Consider the following 19,555-nt stretch of genomic DNA (forward strand, 5'->3'; position numbering starts at 1 on the left):
TAGGTCTTCTGATGGGTCAGGAACGGGTGTCAAGTGAGCATTTTCTAATGGGTCTTGTGATGGAGAGGTCATGTCAAGTGAAGTGGTGGTTGAGGGGGTGTTGTGTCAGTGGAGGGATTCAAATTTTTTTACTACCGGTTCTGTGGGGGTGGCTTGGTAGGCATGGCAGAAGGAGGATACTGCAAAATCCCCATTCCCTCCCCAGCCCACTAACCTGCTTTCCAGCTCTGTTCTCCTGTGCAGGGCAACAAAAGAAGACCCAGCCGATCAGTTGGGACTCAGGAGGCAGAGAAGAGATGAGAGAAGGGGCCAGTCAGAGGTGGTATTTGGTGGTTCTCCAAACTACTCAAAATTTCTGTTACTGGTTCTCCAGAACTGGTCAGAACCTGCTGAATAGCACCTCTGGTTGTGTGGATTGGTTGTGGGTCAGTGCCATTGTGTGGTTGATTTGAATTCTGAAGGGGTTCCTAGGCTGGTTGTGTTTTACTTTTTTCTACTGTGTTGTAGTTAAATTCTTGATCACGTTGCTTTACTGTTAACCGCATGGTGTCCTTTATCTAGAAAGTTAGCTGGGCAATATCCTTTCAAACGTTTGTTTTTCCTGTGCTGTCCTCTAGATCGGTTAAAATATGAATCAAAGAAATCCAGAATGAACAGCGCTGCCCTCAGTTCAGATCCCGCTTTGTCCTCAATATTATCAGGTAAGCATGTAAGGCTGTATTGCATCTCTGTTGCCAAGGGTACCATTAGTTTTGTGGCTCGATGTTGTACTAAGTCAGGGTTGTCAAACTTGAGGCTCCAAGAGCGGGATGCATCCCACTCTGGCCACGCCCATGTCCGGTTTAGCAAAGGGGAAAAAAGCCACGATATAACATGTGACGCTGCCGTTATGCTGTGAGTTTGATACCCCTGTACTAAATTGTCTTGCAGTATGGTGGTTGATTGGAATGCCCCTAAGACATCAGCCCATGGGTGGGACTTGAATTGCAACAATCTGCCATCTTGCAAAATTTGATATTGTCCCCTAGGAACGATCAATTAGAATAGAGCTGGAAGAGACCTTGGAGGTCTTCTAGTCCAACCCTCTGCTCAAGCAGGAGATCCTATACCATTTCAGACAAGCGACTGTCCAGTCTCTTCTTAAAAACCTCCAGTGATGAAGCACGTAGTAAAACATAGTCACCAAACCAGTAGTAACACCGGTTGAATCCCATCCCTGAGAATAACTCCAATTCAATGATATTGTACAAAAATCTTCTGCCTTGCCAGAAAACAAAAGCCACACGCTTATTGTGAGGTATTTTTTTTTACTGGACATTAAAGAAAATACATAAACAAGCATAGAAATAGGCAAGGATGGATAAAAAGTAAAAATTCAATGAATGAACAAGGAATTCAGAAATGTCTCAGGGAGATTATAATTTTCTTCTACAATATAGCTAGTTGTAAATAAACAAGTTCAAATACTGACAAATATACTTATCATTGCTATAAATCAGATACAGATTTTTCCTTCCAGTGTTGAATCATCATGTTGAGTAAGCTCCCAACAAATTCTGTAAAGTAAATTAAACTTGTTTTTTTTTTAAGTCTGCTTTTTCAGAATTGAGCTGATTCACAAAAATATTTTGAGTGGCCCAGTTTACTGTAAACCAGAGGTGCTTGCTCTCTTTACGTGGCATTGCCCTGCAGTATAAATTTCTTATGAGTAATTAATCAAAATGATATTTATTACTCAATGTTTTCCATTAAAATCTTAAGATTGCAACAATTGCCAGAATTTCAGTGAGTCCAATAATTACTTGAAAAATTGAACCCAAAAGGAATTGAATTCTGAAGTTTCTTATTCCAGACTGGAGTTTCTCAACCTTGGGGACTTTAAGATGGGTAGACTTCAATTCCCAGAATATCCCAGCCAGCTATTCAAAGACGATCTATGCTAAATTTCTCTCTTTTTTCTCAATATCATGGTGCAATATACTAACGATTCTGTTTTGGAAGAGAAAGTTTATTTTAAAAAGTTTATTTTGTTCCCTTAGTAGGGAATAAACATCTATGTTGGTTAGTAATGAATGACTTGCATTTAAGGGTAATCATCCTTTAACATTTACCACTTTAAAACATTATCTATAGCCAGTTGTCACTTCATCTCATAAGTGCTTATTTTAAGTTGATCACAAGATAAACACTTTGATTGTTCTTGTATCAAGGCAACGATTTAACTAAGTCTCTGTTAATACAAAAATACCCTGTCATTTCCTGTTCCATCTGCTTCATAAAGATCTTTCTTTCAGCAAAGATTTTTTTTTCAAGGAGCTCTTCAAAATTTATTTGATTTTTTTTCCCCCAAATGGAAAATATTTCATAAGACCATGATCTGAAACTGTAATCCGTTTTACATCGTATTGGTTTTGATTTCAAATGTCAGAATGAAATATCAGGAAATTAGCTAATCAAAAGCAATTGCTGTGTACGGATAAAAGGAAAATATTACTATGTTAGAAGGGATTACTAACATACCAAATACCCAAGGTATTATAAATCACAGGGCTTTTCCACAGTATGGGCTTAGGCTGTTCCAATCCAGAGCTTTAATCAAGTGGGAATTAAATCATCTTAATATGTTTCTTTCTGGATTTCATCTCCTTCTGTTTTGGCATTCTGGTTCTCACTTCCTCTCACAAGAAGTGTTGTCACAATTGGCATCCGATTTTCTATTGCCAAACAAGTTGTTGTTAAGTGAGTTGTGCCCCAATTTTTGACCTTTTTTGTCACAGTTGTTAAGTGAATCACCGCAATCGTTAAGTGAATCATGCGGCCTTTAAGCAAACCTGGCTTTCCCCCTTGACTTTGCCTGACCTGGGATGTTGCAATGTCCTCAACTTACAACAGTTCACTTAGTGACCGTTCAAAGTTACAATGGCACAGGAAGAAGTGACTTATGACCGTTTTTCACAATTGAGCCCAAAATTTATGTTGTTAAGTGAGATATTTGTTAAGTGAATGTTGTCCCATTTTATGACCTTTCCTGCTTCAGTTGTTAAGTGAATCACTCCTGATAGGTTAGTAACCCTGTTGTTAAGTTAGTAGCCTGGTTAAGCGAATCTGGCTTACCCGTTGACTTTGCATGTCAGAAGGTCACCAAAGGTGATTGTCAGGGCTCCAACAAATCCACCCTCATTCAAATAAAAGTCTCTAGCCGCATTTTAGAGAAAAGTAAATTGGTTTATTAGAGGTTGCCATGTTGGCACGTGGCTGGGTACAGCCAATACTAAATTACATCATACATTTCCCCCTGGACCCTGGTCTTCCCCCCACCGCCCCAGATGTGACTTCTCCAATGGGACACATCTATCTCCAATAACTTTCTTATGCTCCGACAACTTTGGGCTGCTGAAGTGATTATCTAGGCACTTAAGGAATGCACTGTTTTCCCCAACTCCCTTTTTCTTGGCAGCTAAAAAGACCAAAGGAGTATCTTTTTAGCTGACAGTGATAATTTGACGCTAGCACATTACAACCATCATAAATGTGAGTCAGTTGCCAAGGGTTTGAATTCTGATCATGAAGATGCTGCAATAGTCATAAGTGTGAAAATACAACCATAAGTCACCTTTTCCAGTGTCATTGTAACTCTGAACAGTTACTAAATGTAAACCAAGGACTACCTGTAAGCATAATCTATATATATAAAAGCGAAATACCACTCATGGATCACCACAAAATCTCCAGAACCTCAAAGCCTACAAACTTGAAATTTGGCATGTGTGTTCCTCTTGGCTCCTAGGTGCTCACTAAGAAAGGATTTTTCAAAATGACCACCACAGCATTAGCATTTCATATATTACTCTTAACACGCTCTGATGCTAAGGAGTTCTACTCCCCCTCCCCACCTGAAAAGAAATTTGTTCCAAATGCAAAACACAAGCAGAGGAGGGGAGTTTCTGTTTGAGTTTTAGTTTCACAGCAGCAACCAGCTTTGGTACAGAACAGTTGAGCTAAGCCAGGCCCAGGCTTTAGCAGATTTAACAGATAATCAGAGTTGGAAGGGACCTTGTAGGTCATCTAGTCCAACCCCCCACCCTACTCCATTTCTGACAAATGGCAGTCCAATCTCTTCTTGAAAGCCTCCAGTGATGGAGCACCCATAACCTCCAAGCCTCCTTGCTGTCTCCTTCTTGCTCACACAGCAAATACTCTTTCAGTTTCCAAACAGCCCCCGACTCTCTCACACACTGACAGGATGCTAGCCAGATGAATACTGATGGATGCTGGTAGGCAGAGGCAGAATTTTCCTCCCTCATTTTCCTCCCCCAAAACTAAGCCCGACCACATAGTTTTGTAACGAAGCACAGGTATCGAGCTAGTAGTAATATGTAAGGAGAAGAAAAAGAATCAATCCTCTTCTTTCAACAGGAGCTTAAATAGGTAAGAAGTTTTACCTCCCACATGACAGAAAATAATTTTTGAGTGTTATAAAAATTTCAAAAACTGATCAAATATCGAAGGGTCCCCTCAAGGAATATTTTTTTACAGCATTGAATATCTCTCTAAATTGCTGAAGTACCTTAATGCCATCTGGGAAGCGTTACCAGTATTTTTTTTATTTTCACACTCAGTTATTCAGACAGGCGTTTCTCAAAAATTGTATTCCTCGTGGCATGTTTTAAGGAAGTTCAAGTCTGAGGCTTGCTGAAAGAACAAAAAAAATGTTTTTTTGCGCCTGACAGAAGGTAAAGGTAACAAGATAAGAATGCAAGCAATAAATTAACCGCCTTAATGGAATGGGCCCATCTGCAGTTTAGCCTTTGCACTGGGACCTCTGGAAGTTGTATGGTTAGATAATAGTTTATCTGTTAAGTAAAGAGAAATAAAGATATGAAAGGTTGTTTTGTTTATTAATCACATGGCAGAAACTGAAATAGAAGAGATGGAAGAGTAAGAAAGTCCTTTTTTCCCCAGCAAGTGCCGCAAAATTCATTGAATTCATCTGAACCACAAATAGGCAAAATTCATTGAATTTCCTGAGGAATTCTGGGAGTGGAAGTTCACACATCTTAAAGTTACTGAAGTTTAGAGACACTGCTCTATAACAGTGTTCATAGAAGGCTAGGAATCTAGAAACAGGGGTGGGATTCTACCAATTCGGCCCAATTTGGGTGAACTGGTAGCTTTGAAGATCAGCTGAGAGCAACCGGTTCGCTCCGATGATCAGCTGTTGGGCCCACGCACCCACCCTGGCTCTAGTCTGTGCTTTATTTCTGGGTTTTCCAGCTCAGCTGCTTCGCGTGGTACTGCGGATTGCCACACGTCCGCTCTTTTACACAGGGCTTGTAGTAAAAGATGAGTTGCAAATGCTGTGTGCACGCAAAGCACACACTCACCAAATGGATTGTTATACCGGTTGAATCCCACCCCTGTCTAGAAGGCAATGGTTGAATCCCACCCCTGTCTAGAAGGCAATGGTTGAATCCCACCCCTGTCTAGAAGGCAATGGTTGAATCCCACCCCTGTCTAGAAGGCAATGGTTGAATCCCACCCTTGTCTAGAAGGCAATGGTTGAATCCCACCCCTGTCTAGAAGGCAATGGTTGAATCCCACCCCTGTCTAGAAGGCAATGGTTGAATCCCACCCCTGTCTAGAAGGCAATGGTTGAATCCCACCCCTGTCTAGAAGGCAATGGTTGAATCCCACCCCTGTCTAGAAGGCAATGGTTGAATCCCACCCTGTCTAGAAGGCAATGGTTGAATCCCACCCCTGTCTAGAAGGCAATGGTTGAATCCCACCCCTGTCTAGAAGGCAATGGTTGAATCCCAACCCTGTCTAGAAGGCAATGGTTGAATCCCACCCCTGTCTAGAAGGCAGACATGCCAGAATAGCCAAGGATTGGGAAGGATGGGATTTGAAATCCAAGTTGTCCAGTGCAGCGGTGGGATGCAAATATTTTTACTACCGGTTCTGTGGGCATGGCTAGGTGAGTGTGGCTAGATGGGGGTGGCTGGGTGGGGGTGGCTTTTTTTCCAGCACCCCCCCTGCACGCTCCATTTTTTTTGCCTCCTGGCCCTCAGTGAAGCCTCCTGAGAGGCCATTTTTGCTCCCATCTCAAAAAACAAGGCGCAGGGGGAGCGCAGCACACACACCCCGCGTGCCACTTTTTGCCTCCTGGGCCTCAGGGAAGCCACCTGTGTGAAGCAGTAAGACAGCGAGGAGGATCCCGGAACAGCTGATCGTTGGGAGGGGAAAAAATACCGGTTCAGCTGAACCAGTAACTGTTTTTTTACTACCAGTTCAGCTGAACGGTAGCATTGTTTACTACCGGTTCGGCTGAACTAGGCCAAACCGGTAGAATACCACCACTGGTCCAGTGGGATAGAAAGAGTGCTCAAAACCTTTCTCTTGGCTTTGGCTGCTTCCTATCGATCCTAAATATGCTTTGCCTTGCCTTGCAGATGAGGTCACCCGCTCCTTAACTGGTGTGCCCAGCGGGGCTATCTCCGACGATGCCTTATTCAGGGACAAGTTGAAACACATGGGAAAATGTGAGTTATATTGTGGCACATTGCTGGGCAGAAGCCAACACCGTGATGCATATTTCCTGCCATTGTCTCTCTGTAGCAGGGGACCCCAAAGTTGGAAATCTTTAAGATTTATGTCCCAAAGGTGGTTTTAAAAAGGCAACGGGAGTTGCTTGATTTTTTTTTCCCCTTGAAAATATGTCATTTCTCATTCAAATTTCTTCACTTCTCATCTTTCTTAGACGAGAAGCGGAACATTTTCAAGGACATAAAACGAAGAAAGTCCGGTTGCCTTTTGAAAAGCATCTTTGGGGCAACCATGACCTGGATGATTGAGAATCTTCACAGACCTTTAAGATGCCCCACAGACATGCTGGCTAGGAAATTCTGGGAGTTGAAGTCCACAAATCTTAAAGTGGCCAAGTTTGGAGATCCGTGCTCTATAGGATTGGATGCCAGCTTCCTTGCGCCCCCAACGTGGCATTAGGCCAGCTGGAATTCCAAGGAAATTAAGTCCTAGTAGACAAGGTAGTAGTGAAGGTGTTGGATTCGGAGCAAGGAAAATTTTAATTTCTCCTCTGCTCCTACCCCACACAGTAAAACCACTGAACCAAATTGTCTCTAGGCCAAGTTATTTGTTTAGCATATGTTATATCATACATGCACTACATACATACATTCGTAGATTTTCACAGGTACAGGTATGTAGGTGTAGGTGTGTTCGGGTCTTTTCCCATGTAAGATTAAGAGTATCTTGGCAACATTTCTACGAGGTCCCACTCGCCATCTTCAGGCTGGTGGTTTCAGCTTCATGCTTGTGCAAAGCACGAGGCCGAAAGCACCAGCCTGAAGATGGCGAGTGGAACCTCGTTGAAATGTTGCCAAGATGCTCTCAATCTTACATGGGAAAAGACCCAAACATGCCAAGACCTGCATATATATAGACGGACACAATACAGAAGCCTGATGATGGCAGATGAGATTCTGCCGAAACGTTGCTACAACTTTAAAAGCACAACTATAATGACGTGGGAAAATACCCGAACAAAGCTGAATACCATACATATACACACACACACATACACGCACGCACACAAGTCTCAGGGATCAGAAGCAGGGAACAGCAATAAGATATTAGAAGATGCAACATTCCTGCTTGCATTCCTCAAATACCTCGTTATCATCAGGTCAGGGCGTGTGGGTAGGTTTGTGTGCATGAGTGTCAAAATTGGGAAGATGATAGATGGAATGTCACACATTCATTCAAAAAGGTCAAGGTTTACATTATATCTGCTGCCTCCCTGATTTTGACACACAGATAGATGGTTGTAGCTGCATCAGACTTATCCCAAGTAAATTCTGGAGTAAGAATTAACTGCCAGTCCCTTCTCCTTTAGGAAAAGAGGAAGCAGTCTTGTCTTTAGACTCAACCCGCTTGGATCTCCCGTTTGGGCAGTGGGTTGGACTAGATGACCTACAAGGTCCCTTCCAACTTGATTATCTGTTAACCCTGCAGAAGGATGCATTGGAAAAATAGGCAGAGATCTGGTCCTAAGGGTAGGGTGACCTCTGTCTTTTTCAGAGACCCCCCTCTATTTTTTTCTTCAGTTAATTCAGTTCCTAAATGTACTACAGCTGCAAAATTCAGGATCTTGAAGGAGCTGCAGTTTTTATCTTAATCAAGTTACTAGTCCTTAAGCCTCTCACTTTGGCAGCATGAAGTCCATACTTGAGTATACTGTTTTTCTTTTCAGCTACACGCAAGAAGTTGTTTGAACTTGCCAGAGCTTTCTCAGAAAAGACTAAAATGAGGAAGTCAAAAAGAAAACAGCTTTTGAAGCACCAAGTGTATCCTTTCCTGGTTGTATGAAGTGACCTCCTGTTGGTCTCCCAACCTGGTGATCTTGAGGGGTCCCCCAGTCGTGGTATTCAATTTTTTTTTACTACCGGTTCTGTGGGCGTGGCTTGGTGGGCATGGTTTGGCTTGGTGGGCGTGGCAGGGGAAGAATATACTGCAAAATCCCCATTCCCTCCCCACCCCACTAACCTGCTTTCCAGCTCCGTTCTCCTGTGAAGGGCAACCAAAGAAGACCCAGCCAATCAGCTGGAACTCGGGAGGCAGAGAAGAGATGGGGGCGGGGCCAGTCAGAGGTGGTATTTGCTGGTTCTCCGAACTACTCAAAATTTCCACTACCGGTTCTCCAGAACCTGTCAGAACCTGCTGAATACCATCTCTGGGGTCCCCCCTCTCCCTGCTGTTATCTTTTAATGAATGAGAACATCACTCCAGGCCTTGGAGTGTAAAGAGACTATAATCCAAGTGCAAAGAGAGGTTTATTCTAGTGTGGGCTTCCTCACGTATTCCCTTGTCATCCTGGCCATTGCTGAGCATTCTGGGAAATGAAGTCAAACAAATTAGGAACAGGAATTTGAATGCAGGATTCTTTGCCTTTCCCCATCAGCTGGCTACTTATTGTGTTCTGGTGGCATTCAGCGGTTTGGGTGATTTTCTTGGCTCTCTTTCTGCTCCAGATGGGACCAGGGATTAAAAATAGGACCTCTCTTTCTTGGTTAGTTAACCACAAAAGCAGAACAATCAGATTTAGCTTTGTTCCATTATAGCATCAACCTTGTTAACTCTCAAGACTCTTTCCCCGCCACTATATATATATATTAAAGATGATTTTTGAATGTTGTTTTTGTATTACTTGGTATTTTGGGTGTTGCTGTTGTTGTTATATTATTATTGTTCTCGTTGGGATGGTGACATTATTCGGAGGATGAACCAGATGTGGGAATTTCATTTTAATGAACATTGCTGTGCATGACAGTAAAGGTTATCTTATCTTGTTATCTTATCACCCACCTTGAGTGTGGACACCCAGAAAATGGATGCGGTGGCCATTCTCAAACCTCAGGCAGGTTCAGATCATCTTCCAAACTAGGACAGTTTTTAAACAGTGTTGCTCTCATTGGTTGGGAGTTTTAAGATTTCCATCTGATGCATGGTGTGGATTATGGTCTCCTTAGCACCAATCCAGGATGGGGACTGCAGCCTCAACAGCAAACCTTCTTGATGACGTTGAAGGACATTCATGTGGTAAGATCCGGACCTTAATATGCACATCAGGGAGTTCAACTGGCCCAGTTCCTTAATTGCACCCTGAATTGGGGGATCCTGAAATTATATCATCCAATTTGCTGTGGGGTTTACAAAATATAAATTCCCTGTTCCAAGAGGAATGTGTATGTAAGGTGGTCTTAACTTACGACCACAATTAAGCCCAGCATTTATGTGACTTAAGTATTTGTTAAGTGAGTTTTGCCTCATTTTATGACTTTTCTTGCCACATTTGTTAAGTGAATGACTCCAGCTGTTAAATTAGTAACACGGTTGTTAAGTGAGCCTGGTTTCCCCATTGACTTTGCTGGTCAGAAGGTCGCAAAAGGGGACCACATGATCCCAGGACACTGCGACTGTCATAAATATGAGCCAGTTGCTAAATGCCAGAATTTTGACCATTTAGATGCTGCAACTGTCTTAAGTGTGAAAAATAGTCATGGGTCACTTTATTCAGTGCTTTTGTAACTTTGAACGGGCACTAAACAAATGATTGTAAGTCGAGAACTACCTGTATTGTAGAAATGGACACAACTAAGGGGATTGCCTGCGGAGATTCTCCCTCATCCAGGTCATGATTGTCTCAAAGGTGCTTTTTTCAAGAGGCAACTGGACTTTCTGGTTTTTCTCTGAAGACGTTTCCCTTCTCATCCAAGGAGCTTCTTCAGCTCGTGAGGAATGGAAAGATTCCAGTCAGAGCTGGAGAAGCTTCTTGGATGAGAAGAGAAACGTCTTCAAAGAAAAACTGGAAAGTTCAGTTGCCTCTTGAAAAAAGCACCTTTTGGAACATCTAGGGTGATGTAAGGCTGCCAGCTGTAATCAGGAGCATTGGTAGTAATGATGTTGGGAGCTAATGATTTTATGGAAGGAGAATGAGAAACCTTGATATGGAATCTGGGGTAAATAAGAAAGTTGCTAGAAATAGCAATAGCACTTAGACTTATCTACTGCTACACAGTGCTTTACAGCCCTCTCTAAGTGGTTTGCAGAATCAGTATATCACTCCTCAACAATCTGGGTCCTTATTTTACCAGTCTCGGAAAGAATCAACCTTGAACCTGTCAGGATCAAACTCCTGGCTGTGGGTAGAGTATGCTTGCAATACTGCATTCTAACCACTGCACCATTACGGCTCTTCAATCATCTTTATAATTGGCCACAAGAACAGCCTGTCTCTGATGCTGCCTTTTCCTGCCTTTGAATTGACACCAACTTTAGTCTAGCTGCAAAGTTGGGCCATTGCGGATCTGCACGCTTCAACCATCTTCTACCTCTGTGTTTCAGATGAGGACTGCCAAATAAGAAGAAAGTTACCTGCAGCAGAAGAACCATCAAAAGAAGTACAATAAGGTATGCTCATTTTTGTTCCAACAATCATCAGTTCATTTGCTAGGTACTATAAACAGAAATATTCAAGGTTATTACTGTTTGCAAAGACCAAACAGCATTCAAAAATATCCTTATGTTTAATAATATATTCTTGTAATTTAAAATTAAAACAGGACAGCTATAATAAATAGAAATAGGTGGGGTCGCTAGCTACCAGTAGTTAGTGGGAATGGAGAAGACTTTGAAAACAATGATCTTAAGCAACCTTATGCCCTGAATTTATATTTATACAATCCTTGGTTGCATAAACAGAGACTAGAATCAAAATCACGTGAAGTATTAGTACTGCTTTATAAATCCTTAGTAAGGTCATACCTGGAATACTGCATCCAGTTGTGGTCACCATATTACAAAAAAGATATTGAGAAAAAGTGCAAAGAAGAGCAACTGAGATAACTAAAGGCCTGAAGACTAAAACATATGAAGAACGGGTTGCAGGATTTTGGTATGGCCAGTCTAGAGAAAAGAAGGACTAGGAGGGACATGATAGCCGTATTCCAGTGTTTGAGGAGCAGGAGATCAACTTATTTTCCAAAGTACCAGAGGGCAGGACAAGAAGTGATCAAGGAGAGAAGCAACTTAGAACTAAGGAGAAATTTCCTGACAGTGAGAACAATTAACCAGTGGAACAGCTCGCCACCAGAAGTTGTGGGTGCTTCATCACTGGAGGCTTTTAAGAAGAGACTGGACAGTCACTTGTCTGAAATGGTATAGGGTCTCCTGCTTGACCAGTGAATTAGACTGGAAGACCTTCCAAGTTCCCTTCCAGCTCTATTCTGATTAATTGGCCTTTGGTTTTTCTGGTCTTATGCTACCTGACTTAATCCAGTCCATGTTGCTGCCCAGTGTGAAAATATGTGGAATTGTGCTGCTTTTTTAAAAAAAATGCTGTTAGGCCCATGTTGGAAGAAGCAAGATCAAAAAGCAGTGGTAACAGCAGGAGTGGAATCTAACCTCTGGCCCAAAGAATTTTTTTAAACCTGTTTTGCTCAGTTCCAACTAGATGATAGCAAGTCTCTGATCTCGACTGATCTTCAGAAGATATGCAGAGGTATAACTGACTGATCCTTAAATAGGAGACCATGAGGAAATCCAAGAATGGACATGTGATGACCTGGAGTATAACACAAACGTAACAAAATCCAAAACGTAAATAAATGTCCTTTAATGCCTCCAACTTGGCCCCACTGTTCAATAATTCTCAGCTGGAGATAAAGCGTATTCAAAAATAGTCTTCAAAAGAAAGCAATACAGTCCGAACTTAATGAGCAGATAGAGGTGAAATAAAAACCTAAAACAAACTGCAATGAAGGAAATTCCGCAACGGACCAAGATAAGTAATTACCAACTTCAAGGAGATAACAAGGCACAGTCTGTTGGGAGGACACCAACCAAGATAACTTCAGCCCAAAATAACACACACTTTGCTTCTGGCAATGCTGTGTTTTAACCATCTCTCTTATATACTATTCTCCCCAGCTGCAACCAATGATGGGGACCATGGCCGCTTCCTCTCTCGTAAGCCAAGTTGTTGCCTTCTCCTTTCCTCCCTGCGTGTCCTAAGATGAAGAGGGGATAGGCCTGGTTCTTCTTCTGACTGCCCAACTGGCCTCTGCCCTTCCCAGCCTCCTCCACAACCTCTGGAGCCATACCTCCACTCCCTGTCGGCTGTTCCTCCTCTCCCTCAGAGTCTGGCTCTGACAAGGGCATGACAGGACGTTTTTTTAAAAAGCAGCTAAATAGGAACCAGTTGTCAAACCATTTTGTACTGTTACAAAGAAAACAGCTTGGAGATATTCGAAGGAGATTTTATCTTCCTCCAGTTCCTCTTTGCTCAGAGCTAAGAAGGATACCCTTCCTCCAAAATTCAGGTAGTCCTCAACTTACAACAGTTCGTTGAATGACTGTTTGAAGCTACTTATAAAAGTGACTTATGACTTTTTTTATGATTACAATTGTTGCAGTATTCTTTTAGTCGCATGATCAAAATTCAGACGCTTGGCAACTGTCTCATATTTATGACGATTGCAGTGTCTGGGGATTATGTGATTTCCTTTTTCCATCTTCTGGCAAGCCAAGTCAATTCACTTAACGACCATGTTTCTAACTTAACAAATGCAAGTGATTCACTTAACGGTTGTGGCAAGGTTGTAAAATGGGGCAAAACTCACTTAAGAACTTAGCAACTGAACTTTTGGGCTCAGTTGCCATAGTAAGTTGAGAACTACCTGTATTATAAAGCAGGGGTCTCCAATCTTGGCAATTTTAAGACTTGTGGACCTCAACTCCCAGAATTCCTCAGCCAGCTAGCTGTGGAATTCTGGGAGTTGAGGTTCACAAGTCTTAAAGTTGCCAAGATTGGAGACCCCTGTTATAAAGCACTGAAGCTTTTGTTAATATTCCCATTTTTCTCTCTTTTTCTTTTCTAGATCCAGAATTGGCAACTGGGGGGAGGGGGGAGAAGCCAAATAAGATGAGAAACCATGATGGTTAAAAGGGAAGATAATTTTTACGCTGGTGACTCTATTCTGGAACGATCCAAGGCTTCTCCGAATTCAACCGCATGGAAACATGAAGGCACGTTATGATTATTTTTATTTTTATCCAGTGACTAAGAATTTGGGTCTTACTCTTCCGTCTTTTTTTTTCAACTCTGAGGAATCCAGCTCCCCCACCACCACCCCAAAAAAAAGGGTGGGGGGGGAGAGAGAAAACTGACAATTCACCTAATCTTTTATACACCAATCTTTGAAGCTGGATAATGATAATCTGTTATCAAATGTGGTTCAGAATGTATGAAAAAAAAAAAAAGCCCCACCCATTGTTCCAAAGTGGTTTCTGGCCGTTGTTTTTGCATCATGACTTTTGAACGAATGGATACTTGTGTCCTTTCATCCAGATAGAGGGTAGCCCACCAGATTTTGCTGTATTGTGGATGATGATTTTTACTATAATTATATAATTATTGCTGCTAATAGAAAAGAAACCTGAATCATGCTATTTGAGTGTGATAGTTAGAATAATATAATTTTTTCCCCTCCATGAAAAAGTGTTCCTGCAGATCCCTTCCACAATCAGAAACTATTCATGATAAATATATTTCCCCTTATTCAGGGGGTGTCTGTGGGGGGGGGGTCAAAAAAGTCAAGAACACATCTTCAAACGAGAGAAAAACTCAACTTTTTCAAAATATTTTCTTTAATCAAGTTTTACGAAACACAGTCAGTCTAACACAAACTAATAAAAGAGCAGAAGAAAGAGAAAGTTCTGATTTCTTTGCATTCCTTTGCAGCAAATATAAATATAGTTACAAAATTACTCCATGATTAAAAAAAGACCCTCACTTTTTAGTATTCTTTTTTTTTTTCCTAATCATCATTAGCACAAATCATAAATGCATTTTTTTCTGTTTCATGCAAAAAATCTATAAGGGTTTCCAGTTGTTCATAAATGTTGACATTGATTTTTTCCCTAATCAAAGAGGTTAAATTAACCATCCCCGCAAGTCCTATCGTCTTCACCAATTCATTCCCTTGTTGTAGGTACCATAGTGCTGAGTCTTTTCATTTTTGAGCATAGAATAATCTTGCTGCAATTGTCATAAATAAAACTAAAGTTCTGGAACGTTTGTTCTGGTTGTTTGTCCATTAGGCCAAAAGAAAAGCACCTGGGTTCAGCTATACTTCAAGATCTTCTGAATTAATGCATGTATTTGTATCCAATATGTTTTGGCTTTTTTACAAGTTCATCAAACGTGATAAAAAGTCCCTTCTTGTTCACGTTTCCAGCAAAGATTCAAACTACCATTATACATTCTAGACAGTTTCTCTAGTGACAAAAAAACCCAGCGATACATCATTTCATAAAAATTCTCTTTAAGGTTAGAGAACATTATGTAAATGTGAATTCTTTCAACTGCATGTTTTCCTTTTGGTCCATTTGTACATTATAGCCAGTTTCCTAGCCTAATTTTTCATACCATCTTTTAGTTGTTCTCATATTTCAGCAAAAGTTTATAATTTTGGCAATAGCATATTCGTCACTGGTATATAATTCTAATTCAAATTCAGTTTTGCTTTGTTCAAAATCGTTCATCCACGTTAAACCTTTCTGTTAATTGTATATAAGAAAACCATTGGGAAGCATACCCTTCTCTTATTAAATCTCTTGATTTCAATTCTCCTAAGAAAATTCTAGTACATCTTGGAAGGTTAACCATTTATGTTTATCCAGCATTTCTCATTTACAAAATGCTTCTGGGTGCTGACAGGCTCCCACTTTTTTATACATAAAAGAAGTTGGATTCTAATGTCATGTTGATGGATGCCATATTGACTTTTTTGACCTCCTGGGACATTTCTGCTGTCATTGTTCCTATTGTCTCTCAGCCCAACTTGAATTCCCTCCCATCTTGCTTCTGTGCAACCTCTCTGATAACTTTGTATTCCATGCATTGCTGGGAAAGAGAACCAGATTGAAAAATAAGAATGGGTGTGAAAACTTACATTCGATATAGTGTCCTTTTCCCGTTTCTGTGAATTCAGTGTCTCTTATAGTCCTCATGACATATGCCCTTAGTCTTGTCCCACCTGTGCAGGGTGTCAAACTTGCAGCCCTCAGGCTGGATGTGTCATGCGCTGGCCCCACACGTCCCTGGTTTAGCGAAGGGAAAAAAGTTATGATACGTCACGTGACAACAATGTGTCATTGCGAAGTTGACATCCCTGATTGGGGCTAAGCTTCACTGGAGAAGATCGGACTACAGTAGTCCACATTTAATAACCATAATTAAGACTGGCAACTAGGTGCCCACCTATGTTTGCGAAATAAGGGAATACCTTTTTTTAAAAGTGACAATTTCTCTTTAGAATTTTTTATAACTACATAGATAAAAGCACAAGGATGCACATTGGCCTGTTAAATGTAGACAGCTTCTTAACTGATTGCCGCTGAAGGGTGGAGTTAATATTAATGGTAGGACCTGTATTGGAAGCCTTGAAAACAGTCACCAATTCCTGGGCTCATGCATTTATGCCAAGCCGTATTTCTCAAACTCAGCAAGTTGGTACGTGGACTTCAACTCCCAGAATTCCTCAGCCAGCATAACATAACTCACTGGGGAATTCTGGGAGCTGAAGTCCACATATCTTCAAGGTTGCTGAGGTTCAGAAATATTATGCTCATCTTTAGTCTATGGAGATTCTCAGCTGTCCGGGTCATGGTTGTCTCAAAGGTGCTTTTTTTCAAGAGGCAACTGGACTTTCTGGTTTTTCTTTGAAGAGGTTTCGCTTCTCACCCAAGAAGCTTCTTCAGCTCTGATTGGATGGTGGGGAATGGAAGGATTCCAGTCAGAGCTGAAGAAGCTTCTTGGGTGAGAAGCGGAACATCTTCAAAGAAAAACCAGAAAGTCCAGTTACCTCTTGAAGAAAGCACCTTTGGGTTGCTCACCTTTAGCTTGCTGTACTGAATAAACTATAAACCATGAAGTATAACCGAGAGTAACTGGATTTGTGCAAGCTACTGAGTCAAAACCAGTCGTGCATTTGCTAGGTGAATCATGCCATTAGCATATTTTAGGAGAGAACTGGTAATCCCTGGAGAGATTGAAAGCTGTTTTGCTATTTCCATCCCTAGCGATGGCAGACAATGGTAGCAAAGCTGCCTGTTTCCAGATGTTAGTCTGTTTCGATCATGTGTCTAATGCAGAGATTTGAGTAAGAGCAAAAGGATTATATATACTGTATATGTTCAGTCATTTGGGGTATATCTCTCTTGAAGTGAAATCCAATAACAAGGAGAATCCTGCTGCTATAAAGGGAAAAATTGTGTGCAAATGCAGATTCAGGTAGTCCTTGACTTATGACCACAATTGGGACCAGAATTTCAGTTGCTAAGCAAGGTGATTGTTAAGTGGGTTGTCCCTGATTTTACAACCTCTTTTGCCACAGCTGTTAAGCAAAGCTTTTTAGAAACCAGCTGGGGAGTTCTCAAAAGGTGATCACATGACCCCAAGCACCTGAATTTTGATCATGTGACCATGGGGGAATGCTGTGGAGTCATAAGTATGAAGACTGGTTGTAAGTCAACTTTTTTCACTGCCATTGTAACTTTGAACAGTTGCTAAATAAATGGTTGTAAGTCAAGGACTACCTGTACTTTTTAGGACTTCTCTGCTCAGGTTCCCTGGCATTTTAAAAAATATGGGTTCAGTTGGGGCCTCTGCTATAGCTGGACCTGTAGCAGTGAGTTCCTGAGCATGCAAAGAGTTACTTGTATACCCCACTCTGTTACTAATTTACTTGGTTAAACCAAAATGCTCAGCAATAGATGCGAAACGTTGTAAAATTTTACTCAATTTTACTGTGATTGTTTTTCACTCGGGGAGAATTAGATGCAAGGAAACGAACTGGCAAATTTCCTGGTCTCTTAGGATGGCTTTCTTTCTGTCAGCTTCACTGGAGTTTTATAGATGCAAGATTTAGCTTTGCTATCTGTACCCGACAAAATTTAATTGGAAGCCAATTCTTGCCTCACAGTTTGGAAGAGAATGGAACAATGCATACAGTCTTCTGTTTGGCCTATTATTGGGATTTTTTTCTCAACTAAGAGGCTTACAAAAAATCAGGCCAAGACTATATATATCCATGTTGCTCTAAAAGACTTGGAGAGTTCTCTGAGGCTTAAGCCTTGCTGGTGCTGGGAAATCCTGAATGATTCTTTTTATGCTTTCCAAGCCAGGATTTTTATTTTTATTTTTATTATTGAAAAACATCAGTGCATTTTGGGAAAAAGGGAGGTTTTTTTACTCTGGGGTTCCATCCTAGCTTCCAGGCTGTTATGAAGGTTGGAGAAAACAACCTTGCTTGCAAAATAAATTGTGAACAGGAAAGGCAGCTGAACACCATACCTGGGCAGGCAGTTGATTATTAATACCATGCCAATCCAGGTTCCTAAGTTAGGTACTTAATCTTTGCCCTCAGAGCAAGCCAGATGTTTGGCCAAAGCTGGAAAGAAAAACATCCATTAAACTCGAAAGCTCTTGTGTTCACACCACCTCTTCTCCACTGTTCCTTAACTGAAAATACTGGGTAACCAATTTTCCATTTTTATTGAGATCCTGGACCTTTTCCTGACAGTTGGGAAGAACCAAATGGCCAGAATTAGATTCTGTTGTGGAAGCATTTCACAGAAATTCCAGAACGGAAGGTAGCCACCATTTCTCGCTCCAGTTTCCCCAAAATTAATTAGCAACATGGATGCTCTTTTAAGCTTTACCAAAACTGCTTGCACTGCTGTTGCGTTGCATAAAAGCAAAGTTTGGAAAACTTTTTTTACAAAATACCTTTTGTAAAAAAAAAAAAAAAAAGATAATTGTCTCCGTGTACAGATTCTCAGTAAGTTTCATGCCAGGAGTTCTTGCTCAGTTTTGAAAGTGGTCCGGAAAAGTACAGTTTGGCTCTGAGGCTTTGGAAATTTCCATTAATGATATCCATGGAATAATTTTGTTAAGATGGTACAGTAAATGCTTTTTTGTCCAGTTTCTCATATTCTCCCCCACTGTCTCCCCTGTTTATGGGTTTTCAGGGCTAGAAAGATCAACACCCAAAAGCTAAGGGTTCCCCCCCACCCCATCAAAACAATGTACAATCCATGACAGTAACGTCTGTATTGCTTTCTCTCTTCAAAAGGAGAAGAGACTACTGAAGCGGGCAGGAGTAAAACACATGAGAGACAGTTTGTGATGTTTGTGAATGTTGGTCTTTTAGAATTTATTTCCATACATACTTTTTTCTTAAAAGATGTTTAATATTAATTCGTATAATAAACTCATATTGTACTCTCTTAAACTTTCCTCTTTGTGAGGCTCTGCTGTCATTTGTGGGTCGCCTGGCAGTGAATTGAATGCCAATAAAACTTATTGATCAAAGGTAGATTTACAAGAAAAAAAGCTTACTGAATGTAGGACAGCCAATTCTTGGAATGGGATGGGATGGGATAGGATAGGATAGGATAGGATAGGATAGAGATGGAATGGAATGGAATAGAATAGAATAGAATAGAATAGAATAGAATAGGAGATACGGAATAGAATAGAATAGAATAATAGAATAGAATAGAATAGAATAGAATAGAATAGAATAGAATAGAATAGAATAGAATAGAATAGAAATATGGAATGGAATGGAATAGAATAAGAGTTGGAAGGGATCTTGGAGGTCTTCTAGTCCACCCCCCCTGCTTAGGCAGGAAACCTTACACCACTTCAGACAAATGGTTATCCAATCTCTTTCTAAAAACTTCCAGTGAAGTCCAACTTCATTATCTTCTGTGATGTATTTAATTTAACCTACTTTCTATTAATGCATTGATTCCTCACAAAATGACCTGATCCACATATCATGCAATACTATTGTTTGCTTAAATGCTGTTTTCTTTTAATAAATCAGGCTTGGCTGGGTTTATATAACAAGTTACACCAAAATCAAATGAGATACATTTTGACTTAGGAATGAATCATAATTATCTAGAT

At 40.8% G+C, this 19,555-nt stretch overlaps 1 protein-coding gene across 10 annotated transcripts in view; it reads left to right on the forward strand.

Moving 5' to 3' along the window:
- Positions 1–18,876, forward strand: part of CUEDC1 (CUE domain containing 1) — an 88,201-nt gene extending 69,325 nt beyond the window's left edge. For 8 of the 10 annotated variants that reach the window (XM_087925719.1, XM_087925705.1, XM_087925712.1 and 5 more), the window contains 6 exons: positions 618–701; positions 6,450–6,539; positions 8,270–8,363; positions 9,557–9,615; positions 10,921–10,986; positions 13,455–18,876. In XM_087925719.1, coding sequence (XP_087781845.1) covers positions 618–701; positions 6,450–6,539; positions 8,270–8,363; positions 9,557–9,615; positions 10,921–10,985 — 392 coding nt within the window. In that variant the 3' untranslated portion in view covers position 10,986; positions 13,455–18,876. The remainder of the gene's footprint in view (positions 1–617; positions 702–6,449; positions 6,540–8,269; positions 8,364–9,556; positions 9,616–10,920; positions 10,987–13,454) is intronic. The other 2 variants (XM_087925744.1, XM_087925751.1) reach the window with 1 other exon arrangement.
- The last annotated feature ends 679 nt before the right edge of the window (positions 18,877–19,555 follow it).

The sequence above is a fragment of the Pseudonaja textilis genome, chromosome 1 (genome assembly GCF_049901715.1).
Source record: "Pseudonaja textilis isolate UNSWEBS1 chromosome 1, rPseTex1.2, whole genome shotgun sequence".
Lineage (NCBI taxonomy): Eukaryota > Metazoa > Chordata > Lepidosauria > Squamata > Elapidae > Pseudonaja > Pseudonaja textilis.